At 30.6% G+C, this 21,807-nt stretch overlaps 1 protein-coding gene, 1 long non-coding RNA gene and 1 pseudogene across 2 annotated transcripts; 1 reads left to right on the top strand and 2 right to left on the bottom strand.

Annotated features, from left to right (window-relative positions):
- Positions 1-4,687: 4,687 nt before the first annotated feature.
- LOC132937275 (ring canal kelch homolog) lies at positions 4,688-8,329 on the bottom strand (annotated as a pseudogene).
- A 3,134-nt stretch (positions 8,330-11,463) lies between these two features.
- Positions 11,464-13,282, bottom strand: LOC132933460 (uncharacterized). Its single transcript, XR_009662886.1, has 3 exons — positions 13,146-13,282; positions 11,669-11,777; positions 11,464-11,577 (listed from the first exon to the last, which is right to left on the bottom strand). It is a non-coding gene; the product is annotated as an uncharacterized LOC132933460 (long non-coding RNA).
- Positions 13,283-14,229: 947 nt separating this feature from the next.
- LOC132936176 (uncharacterized) lies at positions 14,230-21,332 on the top strand. The gene is made up of 4 exons (XM_061002865.1): positions 14,230-14,339; positions 18,457-18,681; positions 19,158-19,341; positions 20,722-21,332. Exons 2-4 carry the CDS (start codon positions 18,567-18,569, stop codon positions 21,110-21,112), a joined length of 690 nt encoding a protein of 229 aa, XP_060858848.1. The 5' UTR covers positions 14,230-14,339; positions 18,457-18,566; the 3' UTR covers positions 21,113-21,332.
- The last annotated feature ends 475 nt before the right edge of the window (positions 21,333-21,807 follow it).

The raw sequence follows: 21,807 nt of genomic DNA, 5'->3' as shown, positions 1-21,807 counted from the left end.
TGAAAACTCAATACTTACAAGGTTCTAATGATTTGTTTACGCAACAGATAAAAAATATTGAAAATACGCAGTAATTCTTTTCATGCACCTAAAAGTATAAGCTTCTATTAAGTTAAAATTTTTACTGAATTAGACACTCAAACAAAAAAACCATCTTTAGACTTTAATAAGTAGGTAGGTTACTAGGTATGATGTCAGTATTACATAAAACATTATACGTTTGGACATGAGTCTTTTTGTCAATAAGTATATAATTCTTATTATTTATTTATTTTTTATTGATCTGTAAGCCCGGCGCCTATGGCCATTAGCTGACTGTGGGGTTTTTATGATTGTAGGTAGTAGGGTTTGTAACGGCAGGGTTTTTACACGTGTGTGTTGCCCCGGTCGGGGGATGGCAGAATCTTTCTCCAGACTGTTGCCTGCCCGGAGAAAAATTCCACCCGAAGCCGAGGATCGAACCAGCGACGGCGTGCATTTATTTTTGTGTACAAGCCCAATGAAATATTTTTGATATATTTAGAATAGTTTTAAGACAATTACCTACATCACGAAAAATGCAACGACAAAAACAAATATAAACTGATGCCCACGAAATAAGCCTCCGGGACGGACGAATAAGCGGACGCGAACAAGCTCACCGCCGGGGAAATGATCAACCTCCGGTTAGGTTAGGTTAGATCTGGTAGATCTCACTTCAGGAAGATAGACAGAAGACTCGAGGCTAGCGTCGTTGGTGGAGGCCAAGCCAACCTGAAGACAAAAATAACTATACACAAATACAACAATATTACCTTTCTAAGCGTGTGGGAAAACCAGGAGACGGTGATTGGGGGTCGCTCGCCCCAGGAGTAGTGATCGAACAGCTAGATCCCAGGAGCAGAGGTGGTCAGCTGGGCCTCTTCTGATCCTGGTCAAGATACTGTATATTGCTGAGACAGATGGGGTCCATAGTGGGTCCATAGTGGGTCCATAGTAGGCACACAACAATATATGCCCGTAGTAAAGATAAGCTGCTACAGGTGGCCACCGAGAATGTCGTGCAAAGAATTAAACCTCAGTACAGTAATCTACTTTCGAATTTAAGTATATATCGTGTTATATTCATAAAATGAAACACACAGACACCACAGTATTATACTTACGAATTTTTTTTTGAAAAATACGAGCTGCTTGGTATTGCAGTAGCTAGAATAATATAAAAACAATAGCGTCTCGGTATAGGTATCTACCTACATATACAAGACTGAAGTGCAGCGATAAGACAGCACCCATTCGCACATGATGCAGTTGTAGCATGATTACTAAGGTTTGGATTTGAAGGCAAAAGCCTTTTTTTAATAATAATAATAGAGAAATAAATTTTGTATAAAAATGCGTGTTATTCAATATGTAAGATGATTTTTTTTTTGCCTTTTTTACTTATAAATGCCATTAATTGTGTTAAATTTTGAATTGATTTAATACACGACATACGTATTACGTAGTATAAACGGTACAGATCGATAAGATTTTCTGAAGACTGTGCATTGTCGGCAGTTAATTATTTTTAATGAGTTTTATTATCGGCGATATTTACCGATATCGCTAAATACTTTATCGGTCATTTGGTACTACAATGTTTAAAAAAGTACCCATACTACGTATCTATAGATTAAAATATGTTCATAATGCGTATATATAGATTCAAAATTGTTCATCAGTCCACCCCGATTACATTTTCTATGTACTTACATAAATATCTTAAGCCCAAACCGTCAACGTTTTACTGAAGACAGTTTATCGTAAGACGTTTTTTTTTGTATGAATAATAAATAATAATTTGAATTTCGTCGCAAGACATTATTTTTTACGGCCCACGGGGTTCGGCGTGTTGCATAACTCGCAACCGTCAGCCACAGGGTTACCGCGTGTGCGCTTAAGCATCTTTTAATGGTCAAGGCTGAACGGCTCGCGTCTTATGACATAAACATACTGTGAAAAGGGGATTTTTTAACAGCGGCTCACGGTTTGTGCCATGACAGCTAACAGTGTTATAGGGGGGTATATATGAAAAAGGACTTTTGGCTTGCGACGTGGAGGCTAACAGTATTATAGTGGGGAATATATTAAAAATGACTTACGACTTGCGTATAATATAGGGAGAAATATAGGGGAAATACAATACATTACGACAACGCATGTGACGACGACTGCTGTCTAGAGATGGAGATGTTGGTGGAGATCTGTGGTGTGGTTGACATACCTGGCTCTGCCCATTCTCGGGCCCATGGGTTGTGCTTAGCCCATCATGACGGTGGTTGACACGATTTTCACAACGAAAAACAGCTGCTGAACGTCCCCGAGGTTGTGGTGTGTGTTGGCAGGGATGCCGGTGAGACGTGACGAGCAAGACGAATACACAGTCAGCGATCAGAAAACGAGTAATTCGCAGTCGTCAAACGCAGAGTCGGCACGGCGGTCTCCGACGGTAAATGTTGAGTAGTGGAGCTGGTCAGTGTCGTAGCGTTGTGGTATTTTGTACAATAATAATTCGGGGAACAGCTGGTGGTCCGACAGGGAATGTGTGTGTGGAGGCTCGTTACAGCTGGGATGTTTCATACCAAGGGGAATGGGGATAAAAAATGACCCGCGTCTTGCGTCGCCTCTAAATCGTGCTTTGAAAGGGGGGACCAAGGGGAAAATATAATTACGATAAATGGACGTGACTGCTGCTGACTGCATTGACGTGGGTGACGGATACTTCACCCGAACATCGGGCCTGCAGTCGTGTCTCAGCCCATCATGTTGTTGTAGAACAGCGCGTCGATAATCAATAATCATGTACAGGTGTCGTTGAACTGATTCAGGGCCGTGGAGCGAAAACTGGCCACGAGGTGATGTATTGCCAAAAAAATAATATTTCGGAGGCCGATCGGGAAGACGTCCGCTTCACAGGCCGTGCGAAAAGATAAAAGTGAATAGACAGTGAGTAGGCCGTCAGGCCGTTTGTCTGGTCGGAGCTTTCTTGCCGTGGAGTTGTCGTGGTGGGGTGGATCAGTGTCGTGTTGATGCGGGATTTGTTACATTATTGGTGTATCGAGACAGTATTGCCGGCGGACGTGACAAAAGCGCTGCAGGCGACGGGTGGCGGACAACCGCGGCACGTCGTCGACGGACACTGCATGATGAAGGGGGGGAATGGGGAACAATTATTGCATAACACTGTGGTCATTAGTGCATTAGCGCGCGATATCTACGTTTTATTACTAATGGTTATAATAATAAAGGTGCGTTGACTTGTCAACAACGTTAGTAATAGGTGTGTTCGGGGAATAATATTATAATAAATAAGGCTAAAAATTCCGTGACGTTACAATATGTTAATTACTGACTAATATTATTAATAATAATATTAACTAAAAAAATGGGGGGGTCCTAATAGACCGAAAACAGTCGGGCGGGAAATATCCATTTACCCTATAATATAGATAATTTGCCTCAAAATTAGATTGCTAATTTAAATGTTTATAAAAAAAAACTGTGACTAAGGATTTTTAATATTTTTCAAACGTCATTGTAACAATATAGTAGGAGGTTTTGTATTAAATTTTCAAGCTTTTTTACCCAACAATTAATGTATTATAAACATTCAAAGAAAAAAAAAACTAATAAAATTGGAAACTGAAAATGTCCCTAAACAGTTCAAAACATATCAAAATATTTTGAAAATTGTATCGTGTATAGAAAATGCTAATATAAAAAACCAGTAAAAATTGCATGTATCTATGGTTATTTGTTTTAGAGTTACACCGAGAACTAAAATCGATTTTGCCAAAAACTCTGTGGTTCGTCCAACGACCGTACATTAGGTTGCCTATACTACAGGGTTATACAAAATAAAGATCGAAGACAAATTCAGTTGTGGTTACTGGTTAATATCATAAACAGTACCCAATAGTGGAATGTTTTAAGTATTTATATCTACGTTAAACATTTTTGAATTCTTACAATTTATCAAAATCATTTATGGAGAAATTGTAATAATTTAAAAATTAGATATTCTCTAATGTGGTAAAAATTTTAACTTCAAATGAGTATGTAGCACACACTCATTTACGCTACTTGATACATCAAATTCCAATAAAATAAACTTATAAGGAATCTTGTATATTTTTCAAGGTATATTGGTGTTAAAAGTAAAAATGTTAATGATTTTGAACTGCATAATAATAATTGATACATTTTTGTGATTTTGATGAATTTCTAAACATTTTAACTCAACTCTCTAACACTAGTAAAATAAAAATTATGACTGTATTATCGATACCCATTAATTTCGGACTGACCTTATTACATGAAATTATGAAAAACCTGTGCTACATTTTTCTCATTTACACTCATAAACAAAAATTGAACAAAAGTCAAAAATCTTATATAGCACAATTAACAGAGTAAATGTATTGAACATTTTTAATGTCCAGTACAGACATATCAAACTCAAAGTTATAACAAGGCCAAGTATAGTTTGCAATAGTTTCCTATGCGCAGAACATAAAACAGTTATTGAAAAAAAACACATTTTTATTTATTACTTAAAAGTTAAAATAGTTGTATACTATAAAATACTTTTTCAATTACAGCTTATCAGAAGATAAGACGGAAAAGTATATCCACCGAATTATTATGTGGTATATCCCTCATTAACATAGTTTCAAAATTACACATAATATGATTGTATTATAACTACCAACCATGAGAGCATTTATGCTAATCGGTGTTAAAATGCGGGGGTCTATCAATGGCTACTGCAGCATAAATAAATCCAGCATCATTTATACAGGTTTCCATTAATTTCCATGTATTGGTGTTGGAGTTGTATATTTGGATAGTCAACATATTAGTAGAATGTGTATTACCCACAACATACAATAAACCATCTAAAACAACTACTACACCTATATCAAAAAATGTAATTTATAATACATTTTTACAAATATAATCTTCGAAAATATAAATACTATAGTTACTAGAATGGTTGTCAAAGAACATGTCAGCCACTGGAGTCCATACTCCGACACTTGGTCTATAGGCCTCAACAGATTTAAAATATCCTGAACCGTGTGTACCAAGGACAGCATACATAACACCGTCTAAAGACTCCAATACCAACATGAGAGCAACGTTTGGACATTGGTGCTACTAGTTTCCATGTGTCAAGACTAGGATCATAACATTCAACTGAATTTAAATGTTCATTTGTAGAATTATCATAACCTCCTACCTATACAAATAATACAATTGAATAAAATTTAATTTTACTAAAAAATATTTTTTACCGCATATAAAAGATTGTTTAGAATTCCAACACCAACATCGCATCTCTTGTTAGCCATACAAGAAACCATTCGCCATTCTTCAAAATTGACATCGAAAACTTCGACACTATTTAAACAAATAGAACCATTTTCTCCACCAACCTAGATTTTAATATTATATCATGTTATATAAATTATATAATAGCTATCCCACACTATAAAACTATAAATTAATGTAGGCTGTATGGTTCCATATTGGTAGTTTAAGTAAAGAAAACAAAAAATTCTATAACTATTTGTAGTTTCCACTACTCAGGTGGTATTTGGTAGATATTAGATAATAATCAAAATATATTTTGAGGACCAATAACCTTTTATCTACCTTTTTTTGGGCATATTAAATTGTATGTAATTTTTCTGAATTGAAGTTTCCATAAATAGAAAATGTCACAAATGTGTGGCTCCCTCCAATGACTCAACTCCTTTCACGTTTTTCATTGGATTCTAATGATTTTTATGACAGTAAATATCCATGAAAAGAATATGTTCAAAAGTATGAACTTGTATTTGATAGTCATAATAGTGGCTTATTGACAAGGTTTTTAGTATTGCTACCTATCTGCTTGAAAAATGCTTATAAATACAAATAATTTTAGCAATCACTGAAAAAACAAATGAGTTATATAAAGGGTAACTTACAGCATATATACTATTATTTAATACACCAACGCCTAAACAATCTCGATCATCTAACATGTTGACCATTGGTACCCAACTGGATTTTTGTGAAAATAAATCAAGCATTTGAATAAACTGTTCAAATCTACAGAACATTGATGGATTTTGAATACGACCAACAGCAATCAGAAATTGGTCTGCTATTAAGGCAAGATGAGTTGGATGGCAATCCTCATTCATTTCTTGTGCAATGTGGCATAGGTTATTTGCTGGGTCATACCAGCTTATAAAATTCTTATCCATAAGCGGAGAGTAACTTAACGTAAGGATAACCTGGAAGAAATAAATTTATAAAATAACTACAAAGGTAAATTTATCAAAAGAGAAACATACTTTTTGTAAACCACCAGATTGTCTAGGTTTACACCAAATAGTTTTTGGTATAGTCATTATTTTTTGTGACTTGAGTAAATGAAATTGTATCACTTCTAATACATAATCTTTACCTAAAAATATTATAATTATATACTACAAAAATTACAATAAAATTATAATTTATGGGAAGGCATACATTTAGGATTATTTTTAAGGAGAGGCTCTTCAGATACATTTTTTATTAGATACTGTTTTGAAGTTAATGGCAATCTTACATGTTCCATCAAATCTGGCAAAAATTGTTTTCTACAACATAATTCATGTCTTACCCAATTCAGAACACTTTCAAATACCTATAATATATAAACACAATTTAATTAATATAAAATAACAAAATGTAAATATATAATATCGTCGCCAATATCTTTTTTTGTTATACCATCAGCACAAACAAATTTAATTGATTTGCATAAGTTAAAGAATATTTTGCGAAGCTAGTTCTAATAACAAATACTTCTGGGTTACCTCTTGGGATCTCTTAAACAGCTATTAGATTTCTTTTTTTTATTGCAAGCCATGAATTATTTACTATAATAGTATATTTGAAATATAAATATTGTTAAGAGATGAATTAGATAGGTATATATAGTTTTATTATTTGTCATTTAATAGCTACAGACCAAGTTTACTGTAAGAAACATTAAACATTTAAATGTATTACAAGTATAGAGGTGTAATAGGTACTGCATAATATATTGTATTAAAATAGGTATTTGGTTCTATCAGCTATCTATACATGGGACAACCACCAAAATAATAATTTCTATTCTGTAAAACGTAATTCAAATATTCTTCTAACAAGCGGCCAATATATAAGATATATTATACTTAAACTGTTATTCATATATTTGCATGTATACTCTTAAGAAACGTAGTCCCGACTTGAGTGCAAAGGATTGGCAATACTATACTGTGGGTATACAGATAATTTACTGGGTGGAGGGACAAACGGTTGCTACCAGACTATGGCCTGACGAACTGATCGTCGCTGCATGACTATGCAACAGAGTATAGGTAAGCAAATTGAGCCATCTTCAAGTTTCAACCCATAATAATAAAATAACAATAATTTTGGTTTGCTTACATTTTCTTCAAATGGAACAGCAAGGTCAGAAGTGGAGATAAGTTGAATCACTTCTTCAGGAGATAAAGATAGAAATTCATCATATTTTACCACTTCTCTGAAAATAATAATCGTAATGTATAGAATTTACTTACTGAACAAGAAAATTAAGTTATGTTTATCATACAAAAACTGTTTTTTAATATAGGCATCAGAACTTGACATCAATCCTGTACAGTAATGTAAGTCAGCAAGTGCTCTGATTCCAAGACAATTTGAAGGATTTAGCTGAGTTTGTAAAAACTCTTCACATGAGACTTTTATATAGTCTAACTGTATGAGATCTGCAGCCGCTAACAAATCCTTAAGAAATAAACAATAACAAATTGAAATCATTTTAGAATAAGTCTTATAAATATATAATACCTTTACATGCTAGTCATTTAAAATTATTTCTCCAGTATAAATATAATTTATCAAGAGTTGCAAAATGGTTGGGTTTAATTCTTTTATAATAATACAATCTTTATTTCTTTCTTCAAAGCTAGTGAACAGGGCCCTGAAATATGGACTAGCTGATACTAAAACAACTTAATGTCCAAAAATTACTGTACCATCATCTGTTTCCAACTTAATATCGCAAAACAATTCATCTCTAAAAACAAACATTTGTTAACTTTTTATTTTTCTAGCTACTAAATTCAGTCATTACATACATCCTTAATGATTGCAAGACCCCAAATACTTCTGTCGTTTGAGAGCTATTTTTAAACTTTTTTGGTTCACATCTTTTAAATTTCAGAACACTTGTTTGTTCACCTTCACACGGCAAATGTTGTAAATCATTTTCATCCATTTCTGTAATAGAAATTAAACATTTTTAAATAATATGTTGAAAATTGTGAAAATGATAATTAAATATACGTGGTTTTACCAAATATTCAATATATTATACATATTGAAAGCTACTTAACAATATAAACAATTTTTGTGTTTAGTTCCAGCAGTAATTCACAAAAATTATTTTCATCAAATTTAACGTTAAAATTTGATCAAAATCATGTTTTTACAATACTACGTATGTTATATTTATTTAGAGAAAATCATTATATTGAGTTCTTATGATTTATATTTAAAATATTAAGATTTAAAATTATTTTTATTGATTTTATATCAGTACGCACTTTGTTACTTGTAAAAAATTACAACCACAAAGACTGTGACACGAGCATTAAATATTAGATTATAATAGTATGCTTATTTATTTAAATTTTGGTATTCATATACTCTAATGTATGCACCAAAAGGTGGTTAGCCATGTTTCGGCATTAAAACCATAATATCGATATTGAATTTTTTTTTGCATCGGTAATGAATTATGATAGGTACTATTTAGAGATGGTGTGGTACCAATATTATTTCTATTTTCATTTCTCCAATACAATAAAACGCTAAGTAGTTGTGTTGATAAAATATTATTGAATTCAATATAGAATATTATGTTCTATCTTACCTACCTATTATGTATTGTAGGTGGTTTACTTCAACCGAAACCAGTGACACAAATTATGTCAAAGGGTATTTATCTTAACAAAAACATATCCAACTAAAGATTATTCTGCGAAAAAAATAATATGTATAACAGTCGGTAATGATTGATGTGGTAACCTATGGGCTGAGCTTCTTACTTTAAGAATAAAGAACTATTTATTCAAAACAATTCATTTCACACTTAAAATAATTATTAAGCGCCTTCGTGAATAATTGTGGTCTGTCGACTATAAAAAATACTCGACATATCTCATAACAATAACACAAGATTATTAATTTTATAAAATCTCAAATCTGTGATAATATTATATTGTTATCAATGATAATGTGGAGGTTGCAGTGTTACGCGAACGAAATTAAGTACAACAAATATTTAGTATTTAAAGAGATTGTTATTTATTGAACGTACAAGAAGGAAAAGAACATTTATTTGTGTATACAAGTAAAGTGAATTTATAATAATATTATGTGGTGTTATCATTTTAAATGATGTGCGTTTAAAAACTGATGACATTTTTACAGCCGCCAAGAAAAATCCTCCATTGAGAGAGGTTTCTGATAGCAAATTATACAGATGTTGACATCTAGTTTGTACTTAGCTGGTACTGTCTAGGTGAGTGGAAAAAAATTAATTTCCCAGTATTTTTCAAATTAATCAGGAAACGAAAAAAATAAAATAATACCTATACTAAAAACGACAATATTTACTCGAAACTAGTTTTGTTTTTTTGTTGAACGTCTTGTGACCAATTCAAAAATAAATAAAACCATAGAGACTTAAAATATTCACCAAATTTTTACTTAAACCTATTTGTATAGACATGATGATAAAATGTTCAATTTATTTATACAGTGTTGTTTGTGAGTTAAAATCCTAACTATTATCTATATTATTATTACCTATAAATATTAAATAAATCTATAAATGTTTTTTTATAGGTAATCAGTTTTTATGACCTATAGAATTATGAATATTTTATTAAATTGTTTATAGTTTATATATTTATTTCTTATAAATTTATTTGTAACTTATTACCTGCTATACCTAAGCCATTGAGACGTACAATATACAATTATTAATATTGCGTTGATTTCAACTATTAAACTAAACTAATTTTATTTTTCCGGTATTAGTGATAATATATTGTATACATTGTAAGTTAAGCGAAATACCAAAAAAGTGATTGAAATACTTTGATATTACTGAAAGTAATAATATTATTATGAATAAAATAGAATATATTAGTTTAGCAGTGTAATTTTGTAGGTTCTAAAAGTGATTTAAATGGTAAGTGATGGGTGGCCTGGATAGATTTCAATCTCCCGGCCTCAATTTGGTCGCCACTCTGTCAGAGGGTATAATGTAAATTTTTTGACAGTCATAATATTATATGTTATCAGCGGCCGAACAGGGTCTGTTTGAAAATTTGAAATTACCTTTTACTGGTAGATATATATATCTATGTTTCGATTTATGTTATAATATACTTATATAAGTATGTACAGTTGTTCATTATTTATTAATAATTATTTAAATTTTTACACGACACTGTTTAAGTTCAAAGTTGTATAATATGATAATAATAGTCATATGAAATATACGATAATACATAATATATTAATATAATATGCTCTATAGTGGTTTATTACTGCAGGTATCTATATTTATAATTTATATAAATTTATATTTATGTTGGAGTACAACTATAATTACTAATTATGTTATTTATTTGTATGTAATTTTAATAATTCTATTTCTAATTTCTATATAGCTTATGCTTTACATTATGACTTGTTATGTGTCAACTGTTATGACTGAACAGTTAACATTAAACAATACATTTTAATATTTTATAATTCTGTTGTATAAGTTTGTGTTGTAATTTGTAAATGAAATAGGTATTAAAAATTAAAATTAAACAAATATATTACCTATAGAACTACAGAAGTAATAGAACCATAGAAGTATATATACTGTTAGTAATTTGAATAAGTAAATTAATTATTATAAATGTTATAAATTTCAAATTTGTTTGAAACAAAAAAAAAAAACAATAGGAATGACCAGTATGAACTTATAAATTATAAGTTATATGCACATAAATTATGTTTTTCTGTTTTAAACAACTGTTTTTTTTATATTGTTTAAATCATTTGTTTTAAACAACTGTTTTTTTTTATATTGTTTAAATCATTTGTTTTAAACAAAACCATGTTTGATTAATTTAGATGTTTAAAACAAAATGTTTTAAACATCACAAATCTGCTATTTAGTGGTATAATTATTGGTATAGTTTTTCACTGATTTTTGATTATGTTAAACAAAAGAGGAAGATGGTGTTTGGCTCTATTTTTGGCACATTTGTTCAACTCTTTCAGCCAGCTCATCTAGATCATAGTCTTGCTCCCGTTGCAATTCACGATTAAATGCATCATGTGTGGGCTTCCAACATGAGTAGCTGAGAGAATGGTCAAATGACCAATGTTGGTCACGTCTCCTTCAGTAGCGATGGCGTCACGCAAGTGGATGTACTCGTCAGATTGTAACTTCGACTGATTGAAACAAATGAGATTGAGACGCTATATTAATGATTAATATTCAAATTAAAAAAAAATAATAATAAATAAATATTTGAGCACCTACCGAGAGTGGTGACTGATGATTGATGGATAACTGGATACTAAGGTTGTGGTCTCTGTCACTGGTAGGCGATTAATATCTTTTCTTCTGAAGGTTGTGTGCATTTTTTCTTCTTTGTTTTTTCAAGTATGAAGTATTTGAAAAAAGTAGTATGAAAAAAAACAATGTTTAGTATTGTTTAAATATAATTTTTTTTTTTTATAATTATTTTTAAATCATATTTTTGTTTACTACCACAATCTTGTTAAAATTAATTTCTTATAATTGACTTTGGAATAATCAATATTCAACAGTGTAAATATATATTATCGCTGTGTAGGGCAATTTGTTGACCAATTAAAATACGAGGAGTCGAAACCATAGAAGCAACATTAATAGTTATTAATAAATGCAAGGCTGGGTCAGTTCACAATTTTTTTTAACTCGTTAAGTTAAAAGTTAAATTTGAAAAAAAAGTAACTTAACTTAGTAAAAAGTTAAAATTTTTGAATTTGCAAAAACTAAAAATTCCAGACCCATAATTTGGTTCATAAGATAGTTTTACGCTCAAGAAAATTACTGGGAAAATTTAAAATGATACTTCACAGTAAAAATCTCATTCAAAAATGTACATTATTCATCGGATGAAAATTAACTAAAATAAAATAATCCTGTAAGTTATATTTACTGTGTTACTAAAATAGAAGAGTTGCATATTCAGTTATTATTCATCTGAAATTATTGTATATTAACTATAAAGTTTAAATAACAAACAATGATATAATATTAATATTTAAATGATTATTTATTACTATGGCATGGTACATAGCTGTGTTCGTAGTATAAGTATATAACAATTTTAAGACCATTGCCTCACCATATGACAATGACACATCTGATGAATATAATATTGGCACTGTATGATTAAATATTTTTGTTTCGACCTTTAATGTTAATTTGGCTTAAGTAAAAACCACAGAAGAGATATTCATGGCTTAGTTCAAAAATGTTGTAAGACATACAAAATAATGTTTTTACAGGAGAGTAGATTCAATATTTTCAAATATGTGAGTTAGACAAGAGAGATTGATAAATAATTATTTTAAATTAAATTGTGTGAATGCATTGTTTATTTACCCTTTTAATAATATATTATTATAAGAAAAGTTAACAAATATAAGCTATTATTAAAAATTTAAACTGTGGATTTTTTTTTAAATGGAAAGTATATTTAACATATTATTATTCTTGTCAATGCACTAGACACATTTTGAAACAATTTAGGTAGTAGGTATGTAACAAATAACAATTAGCTGTTATATGTAGAGATCAATGGTTATGAAACACATACTTAAATATATTTAACAAATTTAATAAAAAAAAAAAAAGAATTAGATGCAACTTAATATTATTATTCACAGCCCGAAGAGTTGCCTTTTGATCGATTTGTAGATGGGACTCATGTTAAATTTACAGTCGCGTTATGGACAACATCACTTACCCTTGTTTTCTGTCATCTTCAATATGCGGACAAAGCGACAAGCGGAAACGGCCAACAGATTAATTTTGTTGCGGAGTGTAGACCAAGCAGACTGGCGGCAGAAAAGATGATTGCAGAATGCGGATACTGGATTGCACACTGACGAGTGACGAGACTATAAAGTACAAATATAGTCAGTATTCACTAGTCTAATACGGGAGCATCATAAAACTAACCTCAGTTAAATCTGCGGTATGACCATAGAACAATCATAAAGATAAAGAATAAACTACCGACTAGTCATTAATATTAGAATTATATAAAAATTATTATAAATATGAATTACCTACTCTTTATCTGGACGAGAACAATAAAGAAGCGACATTTGATTTAAAGCAGTCTGATCGTATTCTTGCTTATCTTTGATCCACGATTAAAGATAGTATCTTATACTGTCTTTAATATTGTGCTTTGATCTGAAGTCTGCCCGGTAGCATAAAAGATCTTTAAACGTTTGATGGACCGATAGCCGTTTTAATGCCTCGCTAAACAAATTTCGTTGTATCAACAATAAACGTTCTTTAAAAAATATTTAAGAGGCAGTTAAATTTTAGTTTACCAGTTAACAGTCTATTAGTTATTCACTCGAATAATCGACATCGGATCGCTACATTTTATATTGTTAAAATCGAATTAGTGCCGTGCGTTAAAATGTATTATCAGTAACAATTCTTGATAACAACCTTGTGATATGAACTTGACTGTTACATAATATTACCTAGTACACAATATTTTTATAATTTAAATTTAAATTAAATAAATACATTTGTATTTGTATCGCCATGACAAATGTGTCTGTTAAAGTATACTTATAGCCAAGAACATTTAAGAAAATTACGTGAAGTAATTTTTAATTTTATTAATTGTATTTACTTATAAAGGTCCCACCCACTGACCACTGCAGCGGTGGCGGTAATATTATTTTGTCTTGGCCGTGCCAAATTGTGTCCGGACCATTGATATTAACGTTATTATATTTAGTTCAATGGTCCGGACTCATTTTACCGCTACCGCAGCAGTGTGTGCGGACATTAACATCTTGCTAATAAAAATAATTATTTTTTATGCTAATGGCGTTTTATGTAGCCCCCTAATTATTTTCGCACCGAGGCATACCAGACATAATTGGCACACGTCTTTTGAACAGCTACCTAGGTACGTTATACCTACATATTAATAGTAAGTAATAACAACATAAATAAAATATAGGTAATGTATCCTAGACTGACAAACCGTCTCCGCTCAGAATCGTTTTTCGTATACAATGATATTATATACCTAATTTAATTCAAATTTAACACCATCTACTGCATTATTACAGTGACCCACTTTTAACCTACTGTACAGCAGAGCATCACCCACTTACCCGCTATTTTAATGTTCACTGTATCTTTTTAAGTACCTAGGTAATAATTATTCAAACCACAATAATTCCAAGTTCCAACAGCTTATTATGTCGCTTTCATTAAAATGAGAAACACATAGGTAGGTACGCGGTGGCTTTTTTTAATGTCTTGTGTCGTATATGCACTTTTCAGTGATATACCTCTATTGACACTTGAGTCTTGAGTTTTACCAAAAGACCATAAATTAACCGGATACAGTTTGGCTCTCTAGAGACTAGAAGTCGATATCGATACGTTACTGTTTAGACTTTCAATCTTCAACGACCATAAATCAAACGGTTACAGATCAGATTCAAGAAGTACGTAGGATATTGTGTGGCTACTCAAATAAAACATATAATTTTTCAGGTCGGAAACACATTTATTAAAATTCAAAAACAAACATAAATAATTCGCTTAATCAAAATACTTAGCCCGTACTACGACTGCCGTTTCACACGCACAATCGTCGTACCTACGTTCTCGCCAATATACTCGACGACAACGGGACTGTCCCGTACATGCGCGTATGACGGTTATATATATAATATTTTCTGTCACCTCAGCACATCTTGCTTCCCAGGCCCAGACCTGTTATTCAAAAACGAATAACTGTAGAAACATGAAAAATTTACTGAATGTTTATATTTTTATTTTCTACACACCATAACATTTAGAAAGTATTTTGACTCTTTTTGAGCTGTTTAAGGACATTGTCAGTTTTCAATTTTTTTTCTATAATTGTCGAAGAAATTTTATTTGTTGGGTGATAATGCTTAAACATTTAATACAATGCTCCCGATATATTGTTACAATAGCAGTTAAAAAATATAAAAATACATTGGCATGACTTTTTTTAATAAACATTTAAGTTCAGATTTTGACAAAATTTATCAAATTTAAAATTTAATAATTATTTTGTAGTTAAAAATGTATAAAATGTTCAACTTTTATAGCTAAGGATTGGAAATTTAAAACAAGGTTCCACGTAAATAGGTTATATATATATTACTTTATTCACAATAGTATCATAATCAGGCCTGACCTATCTTAATATCTAAATTACTAAATTATTTCCCACCTATATTACGTGTACAAAATATATGTTAAATTATATTAAATCGACAATATCTGCAATATACCTACGACATGTGCCTAAAGCTTCCTCCCATTTATATTTTTCCAACCAACAGGTATTCCAAAAGTGGTGTTTGCAATAAAATGCGGTGAATGAATGCAACAATAGACATTTTTTGGGGTAATTGTATTAAAAAGATTAAATCACGGTTTACTATTTATGAATAGACCGAGATGTAATGTAAATGTGTAAATCACTATAGATATTATTATAAATTCTTGTAAATTAATTTTGATATATAGGTAATTTGTACCTGGTTTTTTAAATTAATACGCGATTTACACAGCCGCAGTGGCGTTACTATAGGGCTGAAATGTTGTCGGGGGGGGGGGCTAAAGCCCCCTGATATTACATAAAAAGTAACCCGTAAAGGCCCCTTAAAAATATAAAAAACCACATAGACTCATTTCAAATGGTTTCAATAATTTCTTATACATATTTTGGCCTTCGGCTAATTATTATTTAATATTATTTAAATACGAGTAAAATTTAAAATTAACTAAATACTTCATGTCAGGGCCATGTGTAGTGTGAGTACGTTTCTCATACAATAAATTTTCCACGATGAGACCTTTAAGAAATTGGTAATACAGCTATTTGTAAGTCAATGTGCAAGATTTTTCCACAGAAATTATCATATTTATTACATTAGAAACCTATTTAAATTAGGTGCCTGTAGACTCTCATATTTTTTCAAATTGAATTTATTAAAACCAACTATTTTAATGTAAATTAAATTATTTTAAAAAAATATTACATTACAATTATCATATAGGTAAGGAAAAAAGGGGACTTTCAGGCTTAATAAAAAAATTACTTTTATTTGAAAAAATGACTTAGTGGCTATAGTTACAATCATTATAAAAATACTAAATGTATAGTGAATTTTTCATTTCCAGAAAATGAAACAGATTTCTTTTACACTAGTGTCTTTTTAAAAATGCTAAGAAATTTACTAACTCCTACAATCTACTAACTCAAGAAATAAACTTAGATAATTTATTACCTATCTAATTCACTAAAAAAATGTTTTAAATATAATAAAATTTAGCATAAATACCGGTTGCAGAACAGTCTGTTTGTATACATTGCAATGATTTAGAATTTGTTCTTGTACATTTAATTTTGTAAAAATACCCATTGTTACAATGTACAATTTTACTGTTTGATCTATAGCCTTCAGTCGTGACGAATTCCATTATATAATTATTAAGTAGCTAATTTAAATTTTTAAATATTATAGTGAATAAAAACAAGAATAAAAGTGAATAGGTCAATTCGGTTAAAACCTTAGAACAAATAAACATGAAATGACTAGATCTCAATCGCAAAGCTTGGTAAATTATATTTTTATATAATTATATATACAGTGGAACTTCTATAAGTGGAATTTTTGATAATTCTAAGGAATCCCATGCCCCCCGCATTTCAATGTTGGAACCTATTACAATATGTGCGATTAATTTTCTCGATAATTAGAATTTCTCTATAAGTCTAAGTCATTTGGGTTGAATTTTGGCTTATAAGTTGAATTGTTTGATATACTGAAATACAATATATTATTATATAGTTCGTATAATTTAAATATGTGTTTAACCTCCAAATATTTATTTAAAATAAATTGTTTTACTTTTTTCATAAATAATTATAATGCAAAATGGTAAATGGACATTTCCCTCCCGGACTGTTTTCGGTCTAGTAGAACATTTCCTCCTTATATATTTTTGATGTGGACATTTCCCCCCCATTTTTTTTTAAAGTTTATTATTGACTAATAATATTAATTTTAATAATACAATATTATTTTTATTTTTTTTAAATAAAATATTATTAGTCAATAATAAACTTTAAAAAAAAATGGGTGGAAAATGTTCACATCAAAAATACCTATATGGGGGGAAATGCCCTACTATATCGAAAACAATCGGGGGTAAATGTCCACGATTCAATGCAAATAGTAGGTAAACAATAGTATTCATATCAGTCTAATGCGACGATTCTTTCTAGCCATATTGTCTATAACTTCTCCAACAGATACTTCCCAAGTCACGGTGAATGTTCAGTATAATATGTTAACCCATTAAGTTGATTTTCACTTATTGTATTCCTCAAATATGTTTTCAACCACCTAAGGGTCGAAAATGATCTTACACTAGTTGCAGTAGTAACTGGTAAAGAAGCTAACATAATTAAAAGTCTGTATATTGAAGAATATAATATGTTTTCATAGCAAGTTAGAACATTTTTTATGGGTTTGGTTGTTATTTGTTCAATCCATAATGCAAATTTTTTTCCAAAGTAGAATAGTCATCACTCATCAGCTTTAATGTCAACTATGTAGTTTTCAAAAGTGCTTTGAAAATGTCATCACTATTATCTTTATTTTATATTCGTTTACTCCTAAAACTGCACACTCGCGATAAAATACAGACCAAAACCGCACACTTTCAATAGGTTAAAACCGCATAAAAATTTAGCCCTGCAGTGTATAATCAATGGTAATACGAACGCTATACCGGAACGCTACGCCCACCGACTACAGTTTTCGAGAGTGCATCGGCCTACCGGTAGGTGCGCACCGAAACCCCTTCTTATAGTTACAGTACGCGTTACGAAAACGTGCAGATCATTCTAGCGTCTCTAGTGGCGGTTTTTTTCGGTAGGCTTATCTAAACTACTATAGCCCTACCAAAAAAACGTCACAGGAGGAGCTAGAATCATCCGCACGTTTTCGTGATGCGTAATGTAGGTATCTACACAACAGCCGTCTGCCGTCGCCGTCATCACTGAGGTGGCTTATACAAGGGAACTACCTAGTAGCATTATTTTTGTCTTCTGAGTTTCAAATTTTAGCCATCAATGTGCAACGCCATGGTGTCAGCGAAGATAATAATCTTGATTTCGATCGTCTCGATCGCGGCTATCACCGTGGAGTCTGTCAATATTGACTCCGCCGATAAAGATTGGAATAATAGTGAGTATCTACATTATTTTTTAATTTCGTTTATGTATATAGGTAAATATTTTTATTTATTCATTGTTTTTCTTCAAATTGCATAATTGTATTTTGTTTTAAAATATTAATGAATAGATTATTTAATTAAAGTTATTACCCTTAAAAAATAGTTACCACCAGTGCTGTTATATTGAGTAAATTTCAATGAAAAAAAAAATATCATCATAACAAAAACTACTCAAACCTACCAAAATAATAATAAATAATTATTTTTAAAAAAATAAAAAAATGTGTCACGCTCGAACAGTGGACTATTTATTTCTCCCGACTATTTTCGAAAATGTCTTGTTATTGTTGTATACAAATAGATACCTACCTAAAAAGTAAAAAAAAATCCACGTCCGGTTTACAAGTTCTGGCATATTTCCTGTAATTTAAACACGTTATTTTTTATTTGTATTATTTAAATTTAATCTATGCCATTATGATTTCAGTCCACGTTGACAAATTGTCAGAAACAAAATCTCGGCGGAATTTGCAGACAAAGATCGTTCCTAAATACAATGGCCTCGACGTGTGGAGTAGGTCGGAGTTACGGCCTAGACTTAACCCACTGAAAATATTATCGAGGCCTACCAAAACCGAGCCCATTGCCAGCCAGCACGATGCAGGTCGGAGGTAAATACATCCTATTTTTACATGGTATTAAGGAATCGACAATGCGAGCAATATCTGCCATGGTCACTATACTCTACTTTATAGCTATTTCTTTAATACATAACACATTATTTAGATTTGGCGAGCCTTCGCAGTCCATATAATATTATACTTTTGTCATTCGAGGCACAATACATTATTTAGCTTACTACGCAGGGTGTGCTTATCAATGGGCAACTAAAGCTAAAATGTTAGGGAGGCTATAGCCTCCACCTGATATTACATAAAAAGTAACCCGTAGGGGCCCCTTAAAAATATAAAAAAAACCATACAAAAAGACCAAATATTTATTTACTCGAGTTTCATTTTTCACAATAATAATATAGGTACTGTCTGTGGTAATCAGAATAAAAATCCCCAGACTACAATATAAGTTTAATGTTTATATTACTCACAGCTACATGGATAGATCTGAGCAAATATTTTTTAAAAACTAATTAGCGTAATGACCACATTATTAATATTTAGTTACAAATATTACACTAATTAGCTTTTAAAAAATTTTTGATCAATAAATTTCATGTGGTTGACAGTAATATTGTAGTCCGGGAGTTATATTTCCTAAGTTCGGGGATTTTTTTTCCAGGATTGTTAGTCTGAGTTTTTTTCCGGGTACAATTTTTATTTCGCAACTCACTGTATCTATATTATAGTTAAGTGCATATACTGTAAAATTATGTATAATAATTTCAACTAACAAATAACAATATACCGACATAAATTGATTAATTAAAATAAATACAGGCATACAGCTACTGATATTTACCTTATTTATCACAGGCAATATAAAATAATTATAAAGTTTAAATAATAATTAGATAATTACATTTTTTCCAAAAAAAATAAGAAATACTTACAGTGGAATTTTTAAAGGTATATTAATATTTTAGGAAACAATTGAATAATTTGTTTTGCGGGGTCTATTAAAAGTTTTTTTTTTTGGGTGGGGGGGCTAAGCCATCTAAGCCCCCCCCCTAGTTGCGCTTATGGTGCTTATCATTATTGCATAACTGAATAAGTATAAGCATGGCAAAAAAGTGTTGAATTCAAAAACTCTGTATCAGAGGTTTTCAAATGTATCGATCATTTTAACAGGAAAACTAAAAATGCGTTTAGATTTTGATTAGAATCATATTGATTGGGAAAAATTGGGAAAAGTGTTGAGTAAATTATATTAGGCAGTCGAAGAGAATATAATAAATCTATGGGTCGCAGGGCTTGGTTATATCTATACACATCATAGGGTGATTGGTCACACGGTCACATTAAAAAATATTAAATGCTTTACTCTTTTCAGTAACTGTGTAATAAAATGTATATTTAATTTTTTTACATGTAAAGAAATCGACGACAAATCGACGGCAAAACTAAAGGCGAAGATGGCGGATCCAGCTCAGTCGCGTCCCTCGCCAGCTCTAGTTCGCCGTCAAATGTAAACGGTGAGGACGTATTATACCCCGTGAGTGTACAAAATTGGATACTCCAACATCTAAAAATCGAGGAGATGAATCGGATCCGGGAACCCACTTTGCGAAACAGACGTCGACGCTTAGCATCTGGAGCAGAAATATCAGCAGACAAGAATACTACAGCGTCGGCAGACCTAACGGTCTCTAATGATGGACATACTATGAGCGCCATTAAATGCTTATTATCTCTTTCGTTCCCTGTATCCCTTCCAACGCAGTGCATACAATTTTATTTTAGATCTTTATTTAAAGCTATTTACTGAAATTAGTTAAACAATTTTATGTCTAAATGATCAAACTGGTTTGATCTACCATATATATTATTGTTTTTTTTTTATTATTATTTTTGCTTATACCTAATCATTATATATAACATCTTATTATATGAATATTTTAGAAAAGAAAAATACAAACATATTCACTTTAAAATATAGATACATAGCGAATACATTATATACCTACATAGCATATTATAATTATAATATTATTCTATTAAATAGTGGTGTATTTTTTTTTTCATCTGGTAATATAATGAAATGAATGTGAAGTCAGTATTTGGAGTCGGTTGTCAAATAAATAATGTGAACAATTATTTTTACATCCATCTGATGACAAACAAAAAATGTATGTCCTATCAGATGAACCTCATCTTATAAAATGTCTACTAAGCCTTCATGATAAATAAAAATAATTTTACATTCAACAAAAAATTTTTTTTGAATACAAAAATTAAAAAGAATTAAAAATTATAACTTAACTTTTTTTTTATCTAAATAAGGATAATTTTTTTTTAATATATTTTTATTTTTCATTATCCATTTTTTATTCAAAATGTAATTTGAATACTAATATAATTTATTAAATAAATCTAAAATGAATACAAAAATTTAAATGGAATAAAAAAATGCAAGTTGATTAAACCTATATATATTTAATAAAAAAACTAATTTAAAAAAAA

Source organism: Metopolophium dirhodum, chromosome 1 (assembly GCF_019925205.1).
Source record: "Metopolophium dirhodum isolate CAU chromosome 1, ASM1992520v1, whole genome shotgun sequence".
NCBI lineage: Eukaryota > Metazoa > Arthropoda > Insecta > Hemiptera > Aphididae > Metopolophium > Metopolophium dirhodum.
This window is presented reverse-complemented; position numbering and strand designations above follow the sequence as displayed.

What these genes read in the sequence shown, in the direction of transcription:
- LOC132936176 (XM_061002865.1), top strand. Translation starts at nt 18,567, where the DNA reads ATGTGCAACGCCATGGTGTCAGCGAAGATAATAATCTTGATTTCGATC. An exon ending in CGATAAAGATTGGAATAATA is followed by an intron (nt 18,682 to 19,157) that starts GTGAGTATCTAC and finishes TTATGATTTCAG; the next exon opens with TCCACGTTGACAAATTGTCA. An exon ending in CAGCACGATGCAGGTCGGAG is followed by an intron (nt 19,342 to 20,721) that starts GTAAATACATCC and finishes TTACATGTAAAG; the next exon opens with AAATCGACGACAAATCGACG.